Raw genomic sequence first — 21,246 nt, 5'->3', positions numbered from 1 at the left:
AAGATAAACATATACTTAAACTAATTAATACTTACTTAAACATACTTATAAACATTCCATGACTCTGAAACAAACATTCAGTAATTTTAAACTTGGAGTAACTTTACATTGCGTTTATTAATAAGACCCTTAAACTGTTCTATAAATAAGACAGAAGACGGTGGTTAGCTAAATAAAGAATATGACAATCAGAATAACTTGTACATTCTATTCTTTCCCGCACTTATATTCAACATGTTTTATCTCTTTCTCTTCATGTCACGGAATCGCTTCCGATTGGCTATTTGGCGACAAATCAAATTATTATATTAATAATCATTTCTTGTTTAATAATCGCCTCAATGTATCGACGCGCGCGCAACACTTCCTTGTAAACTAATTTATTTGAATTGATATTACAGTGTTACATAATTATTTAATTCAATGTTAGCCGGGCCGGTTAAGTTGATAAACAATTCAATTAATATTATGTTCTAAATCTACGAGTAGTGCACGAAAACTCTAAATCCTCGTGGCAGCGACTCTACTAAGGCAAGTGAGCTGCATGTCCGTTTAATCTCTATATAAATATATATAACTAGCTGACCCGGCAAACGTTGTTTTGCTATATAAAGTATAATTCACGCGATAGTTTTATAAGTAATAAAATATTGCCTATATTAGAGCCTGTACATCATTTTGTTCTATTGTCAATAGTTTTTGCGGCGCACGCAAAAATAGGTTTTCTATTTTACTCCTTGTGTTACAATATAGCAATTTTATAACGGATCCCTAATTTTGAAGAAAAAAAAACATAGCCTATAGCCTTCCTCGATAAATGGACTACCCAATACTGAAAGAATCATTCAAATCGGACCAGTAGTACCAGAGATTAGCGCGTTGAAACAAACAAACAAACACTGCAGCTTTATAATATTAGTATAGATAAAAATGGTCTTTGTTTGAGGCTCTTTCACGCCTAAACCACTGATCGTATCGACATGAAACTACCACCATTCGATGCGAAATTTATTTTATATGGTTAATGGCTACTAATTAGAAGTATTATTAGATAATATTAGGCAATAAGTATAGAAATATAATATATCATAATAATATAGTTATTCATAGCTTACATTATTATATTTTAATTTTAGAACCATTTGATGTTATGTTTGTATAATATGATAAGTTTATTAGTAGGTTATGTATAAATTAATGAGCGCATCTAGCTGATAAACGTAACGTTTGGCGATTAATTAAATGTAAGTAGATATATGTAAATAAATAAATAAATAAAAAAAAACTTGTTTTTTATTGTATTTGCAATAAGATGAATAAAATTTAATTTATTTCCTTTTAAAATTCGCCTAGCGAAGCGGGCGGAGACGGCTAGTAATAGTTATAACACAATTTACTTATTCATAAAAGTTACAAAGTATCAAAAAAATTGTAGAAAATATGTATTTACAATAACGTTAAAGGCATAAAAGGCATTTTATTTTCTCAAAATTGATTCCTTTAGAATTCTTTTTGATTGACGATCGCTGCCTGTATTTAAAAAAAAAATATTAATTAAATATAAAATTCTAGCTTTTACCCGCGACTTCGTGCGCGTGCAATAGTTTCTTTGGGTAGTATTTTTTAATATACTCACTGCAAATAATACACAACAAACTGCTGTGGTTAATATATTTTTATAAGCTACCAACTATATAACTTTCATCCCCACGTCTAATTTTTAAAAGTGCTAGAACAATTGTACGTAGTTCCGGAAAAATGTTACAAGCCACAAATATCTCATTTTAAGGAATTCGTGTTTAAATTTTACTAAATGTTAGTGTAATCCATACGTGTGGGTTGGGCTACTAAGTCATGATGTCATTTAAAGAGTGACAGTAGGGCTGCTATTTTTTGTAGTCCGTTAATATGAGTCACGTGACCAGTTTTGTGTTCTTAACTCAATTTCGACATGATTATAATTACGTCCAATTAATAATTATTTATTTTTAATCAAATGCCGGCAAGCCTTTTACCGCGATAAAAGATAGCCTATATCCTTTCCCAAGCTCTTGTGTATCTCTGTAATAAATTTGAATAAAATCGGTTCAGTGGTTTAGGCGTGAAAGCGTAAAAAACAAACTTATGTCAAATTACCGACCACCTCACCCGAAATGGTAATATATTTATTTATATTATGTACAATATGGTCTGCCTGATGTTCACTCAGGATCTATAGGGTGTACTTAGACATTACATACGTAAAACTTAGCTGAGTGTTAGCATAATCCTTTATTTCATTTTTACATTCATTTGACAGCTGAAATTTAGCTGAGCTTACGCTAAGACAGCCCAATGCAAACGTCATGTTCGCGTTTTATCACACTCAGCTAAGTTTTACTTAGGTTAAAGTATGTTATATTAATGTTAGCCTTAGAAACCTTAGCAAAGAAAAAAGACGTGTGGCACTCGGGGACTGCCGCGGTCAAGCTATTGCATACAATTTTTATCAACTTATGCAATTATAAACATTTATTTATTTTATTTATGCAGTATTTTTTTCCTTTGTTTTTTTTTTCTTTAATTCAAGTTACACTTTTTGAGCGTGATAACCGATAAGAAAACAATTTTTTTTCTTTTATTAAATAAATGAGAAGTTAATATTGTTCAAAATATATTTATTATCTTACAATACATTAGGTTATTCAGGAATATTTATCATTGAAACTATAGGTTTATGGTAACTGAAATAAGAAACATAAGTTTCAGACTTGATATCTTCTAAATATCTGGAAAATACCGCATGAATGGTGGTCTTATATTTTGTTGTGGATTCTTGTGGATCATTATTCATTTTCAAATTCAATATTTTCGAAAGAAAAGTTGTCAACCGATCTGATTTTTTACCAGCGAAGTTGATGTTGAAATCGCCAGCCAAAATAAGTGGAAATTTATTACCATTTGTACCAAGTATTTTCGACCCTACTTCAGTGTACTCCAGTTGCTCGGATTATTATTTGGATATACTAAGTGATCCGAAAAAGTGAAAAGAAACAGACAAATTTATTTATCGTAGTTTCATATTTAACACAAGATGGCACTCGTTTCCCATTGAATGGACCACAACTGTCAACTGGCACATTTTCATATTATTAATATTTCAAAAACAACAATGAAAATAAAAAAGTAATGATATTGAGGTTAGTTTTGATAAAATTAATTTAAAAAAAAGCAAACGGGAAGTGAGTAAAATGTAACTTGCAAGATTTGATTACAGACAGACAACAGGTGAAACTAAATAAAAGTGCTTGTCATGATAATAAAAATTAAAACAAAATGATTAAAAAAAAATAAAGAAATTAAAAAAAATCATGACGTACCCCAGGCTCGAACCTGGCACCTTCTGCACAAAAAGCATACATGATAACCGCTGTTACACGGCAACTGTAATAACAGTGGCGAAATATCTATATACATCTTGTAAGTAAGTGTTAGGTTATTTTCGTTACGGAATTTCTGGATTCGGTCTCCACGCTCAAGGCTCGCGATAGAAGCTATGCAATAGCTTAAAACAAACATTTCGCGCTTCAGCAAACACAAGCCAGACAAGCAGGAAATGCGTTATTATGTAGCACTTTCTGGATGTACGTTTTTTGAGTTTTCTTAGCCCACAGATCCACGAGTAACATGACAAACATAAAGTTTAATTTTCACTTTTGAACAACGTGCAAATCTCGCTGATAACGCCCTCCACTCTCTATCTATGTCGTAATCGTGTCTAAGGTCAGGAGTCAACATGTGACGGACATATCAAATTAGAAACACTCTTTGAGGTATACTGCCATTTAGCTTTATTGTATCTAAATCGGCATCAAAACATTCACTTGGCTCATTTGGTTTTTATTAATTAGTCTGATATGAATAGGAATGGGTTGGCTGGTCCATAGTTATTCACAGTGATGCAGATTGATCATCTTCTGTTATGATATTTGCGACGGTTATGTACATGATAATCACCGTTTACTTTGATCTTGTACCACACGGTTATGTAGACTATAATATAATCACCGTTTACTTTGATCTTGTACCACACGGTTATGTAGACTATAATATAATCACCGTTTACTTTGATCTTGTACCACACGGTTATGTAGACGATAATATAATCACCATTTACTTTGATCTTGTACCGCACGGTTATGTAGACGATAATATAATCACCGTTTACTTTGATCTTGTACCACACGGTTATGTAGACGATAATATAATCACCGTTTACTTTGATCTTGTACCACACGGTTATGTAGACGATAATATAATCACCGTTTACTTTGATCTTGCACCACACGGTTATGTAGACGATAATTTAATCACCGTTTACTTTGATCTTGTATCACACGGTTATGTAGACGATAATATAATCACCGTTTACTTTGATCTTGTACCACACGGTTATGTAGACGATAATATAATCACCGTTTACTTTGATCTTGCACCACACCGTTATGTAGACGATAATATAATCACCGTTTACTTTGATCTTGTACCGCACGGTTATGTAGACATTAATCACTGTTCACATTGATATTGTACCGCCCGTTCAAATGAATTTAAGGCTAACCTGTATCCCTTAGCTAAGTGAATATGAAACCTTGCCGAAACAAATTCAACAAGTGAGTCGCGAATACACGACGCATCCTCGTAAAATAAGTGATTTGTAAAATACTGTTGAATTTATCGTCAATTAACAAACAAAAGTGGTTCTTTGCTTACAAACAAAAGGAAAAAACTAATTTATTATTTAAAATTGCCATTGTTGGCACTTTATAGAAATCAAACTTCATTTTCAATGTAACTCTATGGGAAATGTTTGAACCTGAATAGCTTTTGATCCCACCAGAAACCAAAAATCGCTATTCATCAAGACCTTTCCAATGATATATTATGGTCTGTACGTATTGTGGTTATTACGAGTATTATTATTTGCAGAGGGTGGCTATTTGGCTATTCCTAATTGGGACCTAGTAACACCGCGTCCAAAATTGAACTATTCTGTTCGCCACTCATAATTATAGCTCGTCGTCAAGCCCTACAGCCTTTACGAGCCGCAGTATCTTCTTGACGCGAGTATTACAAACAGCTTCTAGGAGCAGGGTATAGTCGCCGGAGATGGTGTTACGCTTATGCATTAGTGGGGCGTAATTGCGGAGGAGATGAAGAGGCTTTTCGTCGGCCTCAAGGCAAAATCTGCAAGTTCTTTCGTTGTTATTCCGACCACACTGAGGTGCTTATTTAGGCGACAGAGCCCAGTAAGAATCCTGGTGAGTGTGCATGGAGAGATTCATAGGTTTTTTCGCTCAATGATAGGGCTTCATTCGCGTTTCTGTTATTGAATGCCTTTATCAGTGCTTTGGAATCGCTTAAACCTGTTGATTTGCTCCATCGTTTAAGTATTTCTAGTTGATATTGGTTCCTCAGTGTATGACAATGGTGCTCTTAGGCAGTCCACAAATAGGTTCCGTTCCTATTGTGGGGAACTTGAAATTATGCTGGGGAGTAAAACTTCCATCCCCTTCTTTGTGCTTTATTATGTCGCAGTTATATTGTCAAAGCCGTGATATTACAATTTCACTAGTGATATTACAATCAAACGGTAGATTATCAATCGACTTCATTTCTTACGATTTAACGGCGATCTTAGTGAGATTGTAATGTCACGGGTACACTATAGCGATATTGTCAGGTTTTAAGTTGTAATTCTGTGATATTTTGACAATTTTACTGGTCGTTAGTTGATGAGGCCGTGTCTGATTGGTCTTTTTCTTATATTTATTGTATAGTCAATATTTTTTAGACATTACATTATTAACTGTAATCAACTAACTGTTATCTAATAAATGAGCCTTTGGTCCGTCTGAAGTTATTGAGAGATATAGTAGTGAACAAAGACTGATTCGGTTTTGGCCCTCGCCAGCCGCTGCCGCGGCACGCTGCGCTCGGCTCGTGCGTTGTGATTAAAGTGTGTACCTACTAGTGAACAAGGTCTGATTCAGGCGCGAATGCTAATGCTAAGCTAATGCTTAGATAACAATTATTTGATTAATAACTGTGACATAGACACGCTAGAATATTTTAAATCTGTGGTTCATAATACGAGAATGACATGTAAAAATGTAAGACATGAAAGTAAAAATAAATGTATTAAGCAGTAGATTAGAAGTTTACGAATATCAATAGATAAAATGCGGTTAATTATCGCAACATACATGACGTAAGTTCAAGTTCAAATCCGATAACAAATATTAAAATGTTTCGTATAGGGAACTACTAAATGAAGATGAAAAGTTGACTAAGATACAAGAAATAACAGAATATATTAGGTACCTATACAGTTTTAAGTTACACTTACCTTATTATTTTATCAAGTTTAAGAAGAATAAGTAGATATTAAGTTGCTCTTCACTCATTGAATAAGATAAGTAAGTACCTACTTGAAATTGTATTGGAAATTTTAAAAAATTGTTTGTAAGATAGATGTATTTATTTGCTCTTGTTATGTATACATCTGCCCTTGGGTTGGACTAAGTATCCCGTAGCACGAACTAGGAGGTAATAAATATTATATTTGAATCTGGGAGATTTAGTCCACGATAATAATGATACCGCATACCACTCTTATTTCTCTTTTTATTTATTCTCTTCAAGAAAATAAAAAAAAACATCCTAACCTCTTACGGGTAAATCACGTAAATAAAACGCTGCATGACTTTGGGAGGCTAAAAGGATGGCGTTGGGAGGGTAAAAACTGTCAATTGTAAATGTTAAACAGTGAAATGAAACGTAAAAATAGTCTGGAACAGACTAGACTTGAGGCTTGATCAATAATAATTTTAAGGCTAAAATGGCTATGGCCCAGAGTTGTAAAGCCAGTTAAATAAAAAACTATTATTATTTTGCAGCCAGGCCATTTCCTTTCGTTATTTTCTTGAAAACTGTGCATTACATTGTAATAAGAGTAGTAGTACTATTATTGTGGATCCTTGTTCTCTATAAACTACAATATATAAAAATTGGTTAGGTTAGGTTATATTAGAACAGTTACCACAACGCACGAGCCGAGCGTACGTTCCGCGGTAAAGGCCGGCGAGTGCCAGAAACGAATTGTAGGTGTTTCTTAAATATTTCGTTACACACATTGATACGTAGGTACAGGCGAAACTTTGTTCAATTTTTAGAAGGTGTATAAAATTTCACTCAGCTATTAATCTGACTCTTGCTGCTGATTTTCAGTATTCCATCACATCCGATCAATTTAAGTTCCGTCTCCCTTTTTACAAGTAGGATATGCATACAATTTTTGTGTCTGAGTCTGGAAGGCGCCGTAGCAACTATTGACTAGCGCAACCACGGTGCCGGTCACTGTCTTGGGTTTTCGAGAACCCATACCTTTTTTGGGGCCGAAACTTGCTACTCACCATATTTTATTATACTCACCATCATCAGCCGGAAGACGCCCACTGCTGGACAAAGGCCTCCCTCAAAGATCTCCACGACCGCGACGATCGGTCCTGCGCTGCCCTCGTCCAACGGCGATCTTGACCAGATCGTCGGTCCATCTTGTGGGGGACGAGGACTTATATTTATATTGGAGGACTTATCTGCCTCGTATCGTGTATTGTGTTAAAAACCACCTTGTTTTCTCTCTTCGGCACTGTAATCCGACGTAGTTGTCTATTGCTCAATCTACTCCAACCTAACAATCACATTTTACAGATGTAGGAACATAATATAGAGCTATGTTCATCTGGGACAGTACTGTCAGCACAAATTTTTCTGCCGCGATTTAAAGCTGCTACAAAGCTGATAATGTTGTTGGGAGATGATTTCATGAACTCTGTTGGGCTTAAGCTTAAGTAGAGACTTTGAATATTTCTATCGCTCGAACTATCCCCAGTGCTGTTTGCATTGGCTTATGGCCCTGAGTTATGAAGCGTTTAGAAGCTGCCGAGATAATCTTTCATTTATTTGATTCACATTCCAAAATTTAATGACGATGCGGATACGACCCAGCGCTGTAACCACTAATGCAACTATCCGGATAATTCATGGTCCATAAATCTTAGCATTGTTCAAATCTCCAGTTGCAGCGCCATCTTCAGAATCTAGTTTATAATTTAGCATGCTCAACTCAAATAATTGCATATTGCGTATCTCAAGATGTGAGCGGGTTTGAATCCCACATTGTATACAAACATTTTGGTATACAAATTCAACTAGCATTATATTCCAGAAAGAAGAGAGATCTTTCAAAATAACAAATTATTTTTTTATGGTAAAGGAGGACAAACGAGCGTTCGGGTCACCTGGTGTTAAGTGATCACCGCCGCCCACATTTTCTTGCAACACCAGAGAAATCACATGAGAGTTGTGGGCTTTTAAGGAAGGTTGTATCATCCCGGAAACAGCGCACAAGGAAGCTCATTCCACAGCTATGTAGTACGTGGAAGAAAGCTCCTTGAAAACCGCACTGTGGAGGACCGCCACACATCCAGATGGTGGGGATGATATCCTAAATTATGGCGTGTCGTGCGAAGGTGGGATTCGGTGGCAGAATAGATTTAGAATAGAAGAATTCTGAGTTCGTTGTATTTCTGTACGCCACGCCATTGGTTGCTTTGTGGTAGGTACGATACAACTCATCATATTGTCACTGTTTTGAGCAGCAGTTGACACCAACATTATGTGGACAGTGTGTTCGTTGCATCACTTGTACCCATTAAGGCGCGGTCTCACTAGGATTGTAAACGCTACAACCAATGCTGCAATATTTGTGATGATCATGTGGCTAAGCTGCAAATGGGCATTTATTTTACTGATTTTTTTTTGTTTATTCATAATATACTTATTAAATTGAATAATTGTTTTGTTTAAGTTTTAGAAAAATACTAATTCTATTAAATTCTTTAAAGAAATAATGTTGTTATCGCTGAAAATTCAGAGATTTTTGACTGCAAAGTTTATTTTTGGGAAACAACTTCCAAATTTTATATTTGATATTTCAAATTATATATAAATATTCTATTCGGTTCAAATATTTTTTTTGTGCACTGATTTTTTTGCGTTGGTATATTTTTATTGCGTTATGTTGACTCAGATACAGATAGAGTTTAATTACTACCTTCTACTGTCAGTTATTAGCTGTCAATAATCTGAAGCTGTCCCAATATACCCGATAAGTCATTCTTGTCGCCTTATATTGGGACGCGCGAATTGCAATTTCCATAGAAACTTCTATCCCTAGTAAGCCTTACGTCGTCCCATTGGCAGACAGCGTATACGGATAAGATGAGTTACCGACGATAAGTTTATTGGGACAGAAAGTTCAACGATAGTTACGATTTATTATCTCAAGTTGGCCACAACCGGAGATAGACTGAATATTGGGAATGGCCGTAAGAAACCAATGTTCAACTTTCAACCACTCAACCACAATTTTTGTCGATATTGAGGTATGACCGCGCCTTAATTGTTGAGGTTACATTGTTCCAGAGGATGCGTAAGCCGCGGCGGCACCGCTGGCTCACCTTATCGGTGTTCTTCATCGCCTACTCCGTGTTCCAAGCCGTGGTGGGCACGCCATCCGAGCCCGCAGACAAGGCTGGCGTTACTCCAGACATCAAAGTGACTCCCTCAGCGCTGGGCACTACTAAACTGGAAGGTATTTTTGTGGAGCTGTAGCCATTGTGAAAATGCAAAAGAATCAGATCATAAGATTCTTTTTATTATAATGTTAATAATTTGGAATAATATCGCTATAATACCTTTTATATAAAAAACCAGACAACTACCAAATATGGGTTTCGTAGAGTTATAACTGAATCTTTGGGATTTTAGCAAGAAAGATGAGTAGTTGCAGAAAAAAGTTATCAAAGTTTATTAACTTTTTTTGCCAGCAAATTTTATGCAAATTATAGTACCTACCTATGTAATAAGGGTCAATGGCATTTGTACAACGTTTCTTATGCTGTCAGCTGGTGCGGCGAAATACATTAATAAAGATAATTAGATAGTTATGATTAAAAATGGTTTGCATTGCAGTTGTTCTGAAATCGAGACTATAATTTGCAGAGTCTCGGAATGGGGCCGACAAATTTTAATCGAATTCAACCCCAAGAAGACACAAGTTTGTGTAGTTATTGCTAAAAAGTCTCCCTTACTGATTGGTAAAGGGACGCAACCTCTTCATATTGACATCTTCCTAACGTTAACACAAACTGTCAGCTTCTAACAATTCAATCTATTCCCAATAATTAATAATGATAAATATATAAAAATATAAGAGTAGAGTTACCAAATGCATGTTAATCTATCCCTTGCTTTTCTCATCCAAGTCGCTCCTGCCACCTTCGAAAATCATCTTCCCATATTCGATACCGTTATTACATCACCATTCTGTCTGGATGGATCAAACAAAAATTAAAATTTCTTTATTTGTACATAATCATTTACAATCATTATCACATATGAAACTCTCCTGGTAGATTTAGATAATCTGTGTTAAGAGAGAATCGCTCATTGCAAGTTATACAAAACAAAATTATATACTAAAAATAATGAAGTTATTGTCGTGACTTGGATTATAAACAAACAAAACCAGAAAGGAAAGGTAAATTAAGGAATGATGTGTAGTTGCAGATGTCAATTACAAATCCATAAAGCATAGAAATATTTTAGTGCTCGACCGACGGTTAGCGCTGACGTCGGTCGAGCGTAGCAAGAACTATGAACATATGAACGCGTTCATTCCTTTCCTACGCGCGTAGAGCTATGTCGCGCTGACAAGAATCGTCGGTCGGACGTACTTAGAGCGTTCAGTGACTCGCTGACGGACGTTGCGACCGATCCCACCCGCGTATGCAACATCGTTATCAAAAATCGTAAATAAAATTTGTGTTCTGGCAATTTCTAATATTTTCTACAAATTTCTCCAAATTAGGCGCTCTATAATAATAGGGTGAACATGATATCTTCTCTGACTTTTATTCCGTAATCGTTTGCTTAAGTAGTATGCACATATTAGCAAGGTTAAAAATGGATGCGTTTTTCTTCGCAATTGTACACGCGCAATCAAATTTGCCGTCAGCCGAGCACTAAACGCAACATGGTCGGCGAGTATGGATACGCGCTACGCTTGATCGACATCAGCCCTGCTGCCGTTGATCGAGCACTAAATGCAGCCTAATACAAGTAGCAAGTTTTAAAATACCAAATATGATTATTGTCCATGATTCTGTATTTGGAAACTTTTTGAAACGCATGATTTTTGCTATCAGGTTCAAGAGTCTTTACGTTACAGATCAACAACCAATACCAAGTGTACAAACCAAGGAAGAGGTGTCTGCAGCCGCTGGAGGAAAAAAAGCGATGAAAGGACTCGAAGAAGAGGAAGATGAAGGAGAGAAGAAGAAACAGAAAGACGCTGGCTACGTAGACGTTAGTAATATTTTATGAGCCCAGGCTTATTTCAGGATCCCAAGATCCTCAAAAATTCAATACAATCTCTTCAGATCCAGCTAATATTAAACAAATTCCCACCCAACGCGTAAACCTGGTAATTACAATCAGTTACATTTAAGAGGAGGTTCAATGGGTGATAATTCCACGCCACCAAGTACATCTTCAGTTTCATTTTTGAGATTTAAATCCTAAGAAGAAAAATTTAAAGGAAAGGAAAATAAATGGGTATTATTCTATCTTCATTCCACTAAGGATTTAAGCAAAAAATTTCTTGTTACATATTAAATAGAAACTATTTTGATATTTGGTTGTCTCTTGTTAAGTTTGTCTTTATTTTACATACTCTTGTAAATGCAATTTTTTTTTATTTTGTTACACACTTCAGCAGCTAATTTTACTTGCAAATGTTCCTCGCTATTGTGAACTCGCCCTTACTAACGTGGACTTGTATAAGGCGAGATATAAAAGTAGACTATTAGATCTTCAAGATCTAGGAAAAGAAATGTAAATATTTTGCAAAATATGCGGGAAATATTCTTCAGTTATAGTCAGTTGTAAATAAATGTTGCGTAAGTGTTATATTAACTTTGATATATTGTAGGATAAAGAAACAGAAGAGATTCGCACAGAAGAGAAGCAGGAAGAGTTAGACGAATCTATTCCCACTGTTCACCCGCTCAGGAACTGCACCCCACCTGCCATAGAACAGGTAAGAAGTATAGTGACAAAAAGGGACAACCACGCACGAAATTACTTCTTTATTAAATTGTTTTTAAGTTTAATTTATAATCTGAATACAATCAAAGACAATTTGAACAGTAATACAAAATATATTTTAGCTATCCCGGTTCTACTGGTTAGGATATAAGGTCAAAGGAGGAATACAGTAGTGTCATAAGTTTTTGATAAGAGTGCAAATGTTCGAGTAAATCGGAAAAACCCGTAAATATTCTGTAACACATCTATACGTAGATACAGGCGAACCTATACACAACTCTTTGAAGGTGTATAAACACTTGGAGCTTAAAACTAATTGCTCTCTTGCTTAAAACTATTGAACAAGAATTTGTTGCTGATTTTCAGCATGCCACCACACCCGATCAATTTAAGATCCATCTCCCTTTTCACTAGTAGGAGGTTGCACTGGAATTAGGCCAGAGTCCTGTCAAGCTGTAGAGTGCGTGCAATATTTGTGTCTTGGTCTGGAAGGCGCCGTAACGAGTGACATTACTGAGTTAGTAATAATATTATGCCTTAAATTGACGACCGCAAGCACGGAGTAGTTTATAATCTTAATACAATCAAAGACAATTTGAAAATTAATGCTAAATGGGTAACAATAAAGGACTTTTCTACTTTTTCAATTACAAAAGTCATGTAAGCAAATAATAATTATTCAAAACTGCAGCTCCATAGGTCTGTCAATCATTATTTTAAATTATGACAGGTAACATTATTAGCTGCTTGCTTCATAAAACAATTAACATTATCAATCATTTTTCTTTTAATGTCTAAAACACAAAACAACATGAACTTGAGCGCGGAAACAATTTTCGACTAACCAACCAATAGTGCGGTGCCGACGCTTGCAGTGGATTTCCTTCTCCATGCAAGTAATTTTACCGCCTATTTTGTCGACGCAACGCAAATGTGTTTAGCATTTATCGTGTTTTTTTACGTGGCGCTATCTAAAACATGATCACTCTTCTATGCAAATGTTATTATCTCACTACTAATGACAAACACATTAAATATTCCATCGGTGAGTGTCAGAATAATTGGCGCATGGATTATCACGGCGAGTTTATCGAAAAGCCACAACACGCCACAAATTAGGATATCTAGATCATCATCTGGATGTATGGCATTCCTCCACAGTGCGGCTTTCAATGAACTCTTTCACGTACAATCAATAATGAGTTTCCTTGTGCGGCATTTCCAGAAGTATAGGACATAGGTACTTACTATAAGAAAACGCGTACACCTGTCTAAAAGAGTTAGTAAGAGAATTTGAGCGGCGGTGATCACTTCACAACAGGTGACCGGTACGCTATTTTGTGGTCCTCTTTCATAAAATAAATTGTGGGCGAAATTATATTATGGCATAACACCAGGTTGTTCCTTTACTCGTCACACATAACTTGTTAATGCAGTTTTTTAGAACTGTGATACCTTTAAGCTTAAAACATACTCTTTAACTTAAAGGCTGGCAGCTCATCACTTGACTCCTGGTATTGCGGATGTCCAAGAACAATACAAGTTATATAACAGTAGCGTAACTCAGCGGTCTCCTTGAAATTTATACCTACGTCTGGGGGAGCCTAGGGTTGGCACATATAAAAATATTGAGAACGCGGACGGCTTGGCGCAGCTAATTTAACTCGGAGAGCGACCAGTCTCGGCGGCGTACGGCGTGGCGCTGAATAGTTTTGTATCCCCAATATTGCTTAGCAGTCGTTTAAATGGTGTGTATGTTTGCTTGCGTCGATTCGGGCGCTGTTAACTTAAATTACTGTTCTATTATAGTACTGTGGTCCATGGGCGGTTTAATCGCCACTTCCCATTATGTGAACCTCATGCCCGTTTATCCACATTACATAAAAAATACTCAAAAGGTAACACCTCACTCTCTTTTCTCTTCAGCATTGTATTCTCTGTTGGTTTAGCGCTATCAGATAATGTTTAAAAAAGTACTGGTTCGTATACATAGGATATTCTTTTCAACCTATTTCTGCCGTGAAGCAATAATTTGTAAACTTTACTGTGTTTCGCTCTGAAGGGCGCCGTAGCTAATGAAATTACTGGGCAGATGCGACTTGACATCTTATGTCTCAAGGTGACGAGCGCAATTGTAGTGCCGCTCAGAATTTTTGGGTTGGGCACTGTAACGGGCAGGGCGTATCAATTACCATCAGCTGAACGTCCTGCTCGTCTCGTCCCTAATTTTTATAAAAATAAACTTTGGTCAATCCCAACAGTTTCCCCGGCCGCTGATGGGTCAGACGGTGAGGAAACATGGCGGCCTCATCCTGCACGTCCTGGTGGCCGCGTTCACCTTCATCGGACTCGCGATCGTCTGTGATGAATACTTCGTCTCTAGCTTAGATCGCATCTGTGAGGGTAAGAGTACTTAATTTACTTAATCAATTTCATTTATTTGCATAATTTCTAATGCTGGATAAATCATTTTTGCAACTTACTCACTTTAAAAAATTACGAGAATAAAATTTTAAAACATAATTCATTAACGATGCGTGACCCGAAACCGCGACCTCTATCGTTGATAAATCTTGTATGCTTTGTTCAACTCTGAGGTTGTGGTTTCATCTACAGGATCTACTTTACAGTTGATAATATCCTCGACCACAATATTTGCATATTAGGAAATTGATTTGAGATGTGTAAATTTTGTTTTCAATTTTCTTTATGTGTAATTAATTTCAGAAGTGAGGGTTATCACTTTAAAAAAAATAACAAATTGCTTATTTTACAAGAATTGATACAAGGTTTCAATAAATTTTCTCGATAGAAATAAAACACCAAAGTAGACCATGGCGCCACGTATTTGACTACTGCTATTGGCAATACTTTATGGTAAAATTATTATACTGTATTTAACCATCACAAGTTGAAAAAATGTTAAATGGCGGTTACGTGAACTGTAATGGTTTTGAACACTTTATATCTAGCTATCTCTTTTACCTAGTATTGGTGTGAAAGTGATTATTACTATGCGGTTAAGCCACGCCCATACTGTTTCAATTTATTTTGAATGTGTGTTCTCAACTTGACTTTTCTAATATTTTCAGAGTTGAAGCTGACTCCAGACGTAGCTGGTGCTACTTTCATGGCCGCCGGAAGCTCAGCACCAGAGCTGGCCACGGTGGTCATTGGAGTCTTCTGTGCGCAAGATGACATCGGTAATAAATAAATTATTTCTTTCGAAACTAATTTTTAAGTAAACTGGCACAAAACGTCACGTAACAAAAAAACTAGAGATTATGTAAATAAAATTTAATAATAAGGAATCAAATTTCTGCAGAACGAATAAAAATAAGGAAGAAAACCTTTCCTCAAACTGAAACAAATATTTAAAGATAATATAGAGATAATATAAAGCACTCTTAAAGTAATCTGTTTTTAATAACAAATCAAGCTTTATATAATCTACATAAAATGTTTCAAAGATTCTAAATATTCATTTCGATTAGACAATAACAGGCACTTTTGAATGTCACACAGTATTAAAAAACATACAATATTGAAAATAATGCGTAATACTGTAGGTAAAAATCGCTCGAACGTATATCGATAAGATTCGATTTCAACAATATGGGTATCGTATCCGAGGTTCTCGAGGGTGCAGAGAACGAATTTGGGATCGTTTTTGAAATCCATGATGGCCGACGCGCAAAATAATGTTTTCAATAATATGGGTATCGTATCCGAGGTTGTTGAGGGTGCAGAGAACGAATTTGAGATCGTTTTTGAAATCCAAGATGGCTCCCGCGCAAAATTATGATTTCAATAATATGGGTATCGTATCTGAGGTTCTTGAGGGTGCAGAGAACGAATTTGTGATCATTTATGAAATCCAAGATGGCCGCCGCGCAAAATTATGATTTCATCAATATGGGCATCGTATCCGAGGCTTATTAATTACCATCAGCTGAACGTCTTGCTCGTCATTTCCCTTAAGGTCATAAAATACATCACTTACTTTTATTCTTTACCTTATTTTTGTAGTCCAATTTTTTACTTACATTGTTTTGGATTTACCACTTTGTGGAATCAATTACCGGCTGCGGTTTCCCCGAACCGATACGACTTAGGGACCTTCAAGAAAAGAGCATACTCCCACCTTAAAGGCCGGCGACGCATCTCTTGACACCTGTTGTTGCGGATGTTGCGTGGTTGCCTCAACTCTCAAATCCCGTGAGCCTCCTGCCCGTTTGATATAAAAAAAAATGTTTTGGATATATTTCCGGTATTATTGATGATTCCTCAATGAATTGTTCCAGGGGTGTCGGGTGTGATCGGATCAGCTGTGTTCAACATTATGTTCGTCATATCGGTGTGCGCGCTCTGCGCCGGCACCGTGTCTCACCTCAACTGGTGGCCACTATGCCGGGACTGCTTCTTCTACGCCATCTCAATCCTGGTGATGCTGTGCACCATCGCCAATAACTACGTTTCATGGTAATTTAATTTAATTATGAATTATCTATATATATATATATATATATATATATATATATATATATATATATATATATATATATATATATATATATAATGGCTACTTATTTTTTGAATTCCAACGTTCATTCCCTTTCAAATTCGCCCAGCAAAGTGGGCGGGAACGGCTAGTCTATATATATTATATATAATGAAAATGGTCTTTGTTTGAGGCTCACTCACGCCTAAACCACTGATCGTATCGACATGAAACTACCACCATTATACCTACCGTTTATGGCTCTATTTTTATTGTATTTGTAAATAGATGAATAAAATTTAATTTATATCCTTGTAAAATTCGCCCAGAGAAGCGGGCGGGAATGGCTAGTTTATTATAATTACAAACATTGTTACTTAATGCCTGATATAACTTTTACAATGTAAGTCTCATAAGTCAAACATTTTTTTGTTTAATGTATTAAATTCCTCTGGCTCACTAGGAAACCCTATGCAAAGCCAACCAGTGATTACCATCTGCCATGTAATTTAATTTGATGTAAATAATGAATGTAATAAAACTAAATAATATTTATCTAACTTTAAAATATACCTATCTTATAATATGATAAACACTAATTTTTAATGATAATTATCATTGTCTCGTACCTATGGTACAGGCTATGCCTAGTTTGGGGCAAGATAATTTGTGTAAAAGTGTGTCAATATTTATTTATTTATATCGCGAATGACACGGATGTACGCAACTTGATGTTCGGCGTTGGATGTGGTTCATGAGCGGTCAAAATCAAAGTTCTTTCTTTGCATCAAATATTTATAGCTAAAGTTGTTGTAAATTTAGTATCTACTAGACACATGTTTCGTCTTGACAGACATCCAAATATTGCAGTGGTTACATTTTATTGTGTAAATAGCACTGGACAGGCTGTTCCAAATGCTAGACAGCAATTTTTTTGTGCCTATTTTAAGCGCCACTCGCGAGTGTCCAGAGAACTAATTTTGACGTTTAATGCAAATGGCTGCGAAGGAACGTACAATACTCTGAAGTATTTTTGCATTTTGAATTAATTTAGTTCGTTTCCGTGTTATTTAAACTTCAAGAATCTACGTAATAAAGTACACATTTTTTTTTGTACACAATTACGCAAAAGTACACAATAGTTTCCTACCATCTATCGATGTTTGCTGAGGTTGTCTTCAATAGTTTTAGTACTGTAGACTCTCGCTACATGGCCAACAGCGCCAAAATGGCAAATATCAAACAGACACTAAAGCACTTTGACAGCCGGCCAGTCCAGTGGTATACAGTAGAGATCAGTGATTTTTACACACATAGCATGACAGTTTTTGTTACTAAGTGATGTGTCGCAGGCCCGAGGCGCTGTTTATGTTGATAATGTACGGAGTGTACTGCGTGGCGCTGCGGTTCAACACGGAGCTGGAGCGCTGGGTGCTCACCTGGCCACTGCCCTTCAAGCTGCCGACACGAGAGGAGCAGGCCGCGCTCGTCACCTACAAGTATATAAAATCAAATGTCTGTGTGTACTTATGTATGCACGTAAGAAGTTATACTTCTTTGGCCTAACAAAGCAAAAATTCATTAAATTATTTATTCCTTGTGCTATTCTACGTTTGTAGAAAGAACAATATTGTAAAAATCTTGCAACGATGGCTTTAACAGTTAATTATTAAATAATGAATACGGCTGTACGGGCTTGAACCCTTTGCCTGTCCTATAATGGACGAAGAAACCAAAAAAAATAACGTATATCGCAAACGTCAGAAAATTTTAGGAACCAACTTCACCCTATTACTTTTGTATTACAGTGATGCGTGCGCATCTTAAATTTCACTCTCATCATTTTTCCATAACGCGCCTAAAGAAGTATAACTTCAACAAGTTTCAGCCCCTCCTACAACTCTATGTTTCTAACATGTACGCTATCTCTAGCAACTGCGCAACTGCGCAAAATACATTCAAGCTCGCCAGTCTCCTTTCAATTTCAATCAAAATCAATAACGAAAACCTTTTGAGCAATTTTCTCCTATCCGCGTGTTGGTCGCACTACACACCACAGGCTAAACAGGAGAATTCAGTGATATTATTTAATAATACATTATTTTTGGAACAAATTTTATCAAGAAAATGAAAATATTTTATGTCACCTATTCTAACTAAACAAATTAAATAAGGTGATCACTTACAGAAGTGGAGTACCTGCAGCCGTGGCTGCAGCCTCCGCACCCTACGCTAACGTCGAAGGTCAGAATAATGAGTCACCAACGGAACCACCAGGTATGTGGTTATCACCTTGTGATTCAGGGGATTCGGAAATTATTTACGAACAATTATTTAGTATGATTAACAATAATGTTCAGTATAAAATATTTTTCAGTTGAAATCTTTGAAAACAGGCTTATATCAGTATTACTTTACATCTCATACGAATGTAATTATAATTTAAATAAGTTTTTCTTCAAAATTTGTTTTGTTTTTAAAGTGATTACCTTCTAGGATTAATACACAAATAAAATTTGAAAACACAATTTTATAAACGATGCGGGACTGGAATCCATGACCTCTGGCGTTCCGTGCTAGTCTGCCAACTGGTTTAACCGTTCGAGTGACGTATCGTGATAAAATCTTGTATGCTTTGTTCAACACTCTCAACATCTCAAGTCAATTTCCTAATATGCAAATATTGGGGTTGAGCAGGTTATCAACTGTAAAGTAGATCCTGTAGATGAAGCCACAACCTGAGAGTTGAACAAAGTATACCTGATTTTATGACGGGTTTTTTGTTTTGTATTTGTTTTCAAATTTTATTTGTGTAAGCGTTTCTTCTTCGAGGTTTGTTCATCCAATACTAAATTATTACGAGTAACATCAGTAATAGCATAATACAGTAATAGGACAGTATTTTCTATTCATACTGGTGCGCCCGAATTGACGCACGCATACATATACATGATTTACACGGCCGCTAAGCAATCTTGGGGAGACAAAAGTATTGCGTGCCACGCCGCGGTACGCCGCCGAGACTGGTCGCTGTCCGAATCAAATTAACTTCGCCGCGCCGCCGTCCGCGTCGTGTATTTTACCGCCCAGGCGTAGGTATATATTTCAAGGAGACCTATGTGTTCTGTTACTTGTATTGTCATAACAGATGAATCAAATCCAATTAATACGTCGCAACTTTCATTCGATGTAGTTTTTACTTGATGGACAGCAAGGATGGAAATGTTATTTTATTAGGAAATGCGAACAACTACAACTTACAGAGTAGGTACATAAAGAAATAATATATATTATGTCTAATAAAATTGTAGTCAGGTAAGCTATCCACATGTAAAACTTTGAGCTATGCAATGTTAGGTACATAGAAAAAGTGTTTATACAACTAATTTAAATTAAATAGAAATAAATAATGTTTTACATTATGGCTATTCGGAGTAAATTAAATTTATAACAATTAAACAATTAAAAAACACAAAAAGAAAACAATAGAAATAATTATCTACACAAATGTACACTATATTATGACTATATTTACAATGATATTAACCTTTACCTACAAAACATCATAAGTGCTTTACTTATGATGTTTTGTAGGTATTTAAAAGTAAGTATGTATATAAATAAAAAAAAATCTAGTATTTTTTAATTAAATAAATATTTATTTATATTACTTTTTCAAATGCAAATAATATAAATGTGAGAAATCGTTAGTGAATATTAAAACGATTATAAACTTTTATAGAACAAATTATTATATTGAAGATCAAATTATTATAAATTACGCGTACAATCCCGCTTTCCTCAGTTATTCATCTCGATTTGGCGGACTATTGTGCGTGAGCCTTATGAGTCCTCCATTTCTTTACACACTTGACGGTTGAGTGAGCCGTCCATTTATTTTCCGTCTGGAATATTGTCTTTCCGCCTCCTCCATATTTTATTCTAAATCTCCATCATGTTCACACCCTCCTTAATTATCTGAAACGACTTTAATGATGAGTTTTATAACATCAAACTCACTAACTTCAAATTATATTTTCAGCGTACAACCCTCAAGGCGCGTACGACAATGCGGCGTACAACGCGGAACCGGCGCCCGTCTGGGATCCCAACTCTACTTGGGACCCGAACAATGCCTGGGAAGAAACCACTCTGGTAAGCAACCAACAATTAAATCTCCTTTTAAATATTTTAGCGCCGATAGCATATTATATAAAGATTTGAGAGCAATGGTATCTACTCTATTCAGATCAGGTGAAACAGCTCTTCGGAATATTCCCCGGGAGAATTTAAGTATACTTTTATTATTGATACCAAACTTTTGGAGTCCACCAAATCCATTCACTTTAATAATATAACAGGGGCAAAGTATTACTGCATTAGAGTCCTTGGGAATGAGTGCCGCCGACCATGGCCACATACTCAAGGAAATGCCTATTACTAATGAGAATAGCCTGGGTGTCTCATTGTCACATTTTTTCATTTTTTCCATTGTATTTCTTTGTTTTTATTTTGCTTTGTATCCGCGTTGC

At 35.9% G+C, this 21,246-nt stretch overlaps 1 protein-coding gene across 1 annotated transcript in view; it reads left to right on the top strand.

The window, feature by feature from the left end:
• The window catches only part of LOC126977235 (probable sodium/potassium/calcium exchanger CG1090), a 52,716-nt gene that overhangs the window by 10,971 nt on the left and 20,499 nt on the right, over positions 1 to 21,246 (top strand). The window contains exons 2-10 of the mRNA XM_050825964.1: positions 9,529 to 9,697; positions 11,336 to 11,472; positions 12,098 to 12,205; positions 14,475 to 14,616; positions 15,306 to 15,416; positions 16,518 to 16,695; positions 18,067 to 18,213; positions 18,903 to 18,991; positions 20,757 to 20,869. Coding sequence (XP_050681921.1) covers positions 9,529 to 9,697; positions 11,336 to 11,472; positions 12,098 to 12,205; positions 14,475 to 14,616; positions 15,306 to 15,416; positions 16,518 to 16,695; positions 18,067 to 18,213; positions 18,903 to 18,991; positions 20,757 to 20,869 — 1,194 coding nt within the window. The remainder of the gene's footprint in view (positions 1 to 9,528; positions 9,698 to 11,335; positions 11,473 to 12,097; positions 12,206 to 14,474; positions 14,617 to 15,305; positions 15,417 to 16,517; positions 16,696 to 18,066; positions 18,214 to 18,902; positions 18,992 to 20,756; positions 20,870 to 21,246) is intronic.

This window comes from Leptidea sinapis, chromosome 44, assembly GCF_905404315.1.
Source record: "Leptidea sinapis chromosome 44, ilLepSina1.1, whole genome shotgun sequence".
Taxonomy (NCBI): domain Eukaryota; kingdom Metazoa; phylum Arthropoda; class Insecta; order Lepidoptera; family Pieridae; genus Leptidea; species Leptidea sinapis.
Note: the sequence above shows the minus strand (reverse complement) of the source record. Positions and strands in the feature narration are given on the sequence as shown.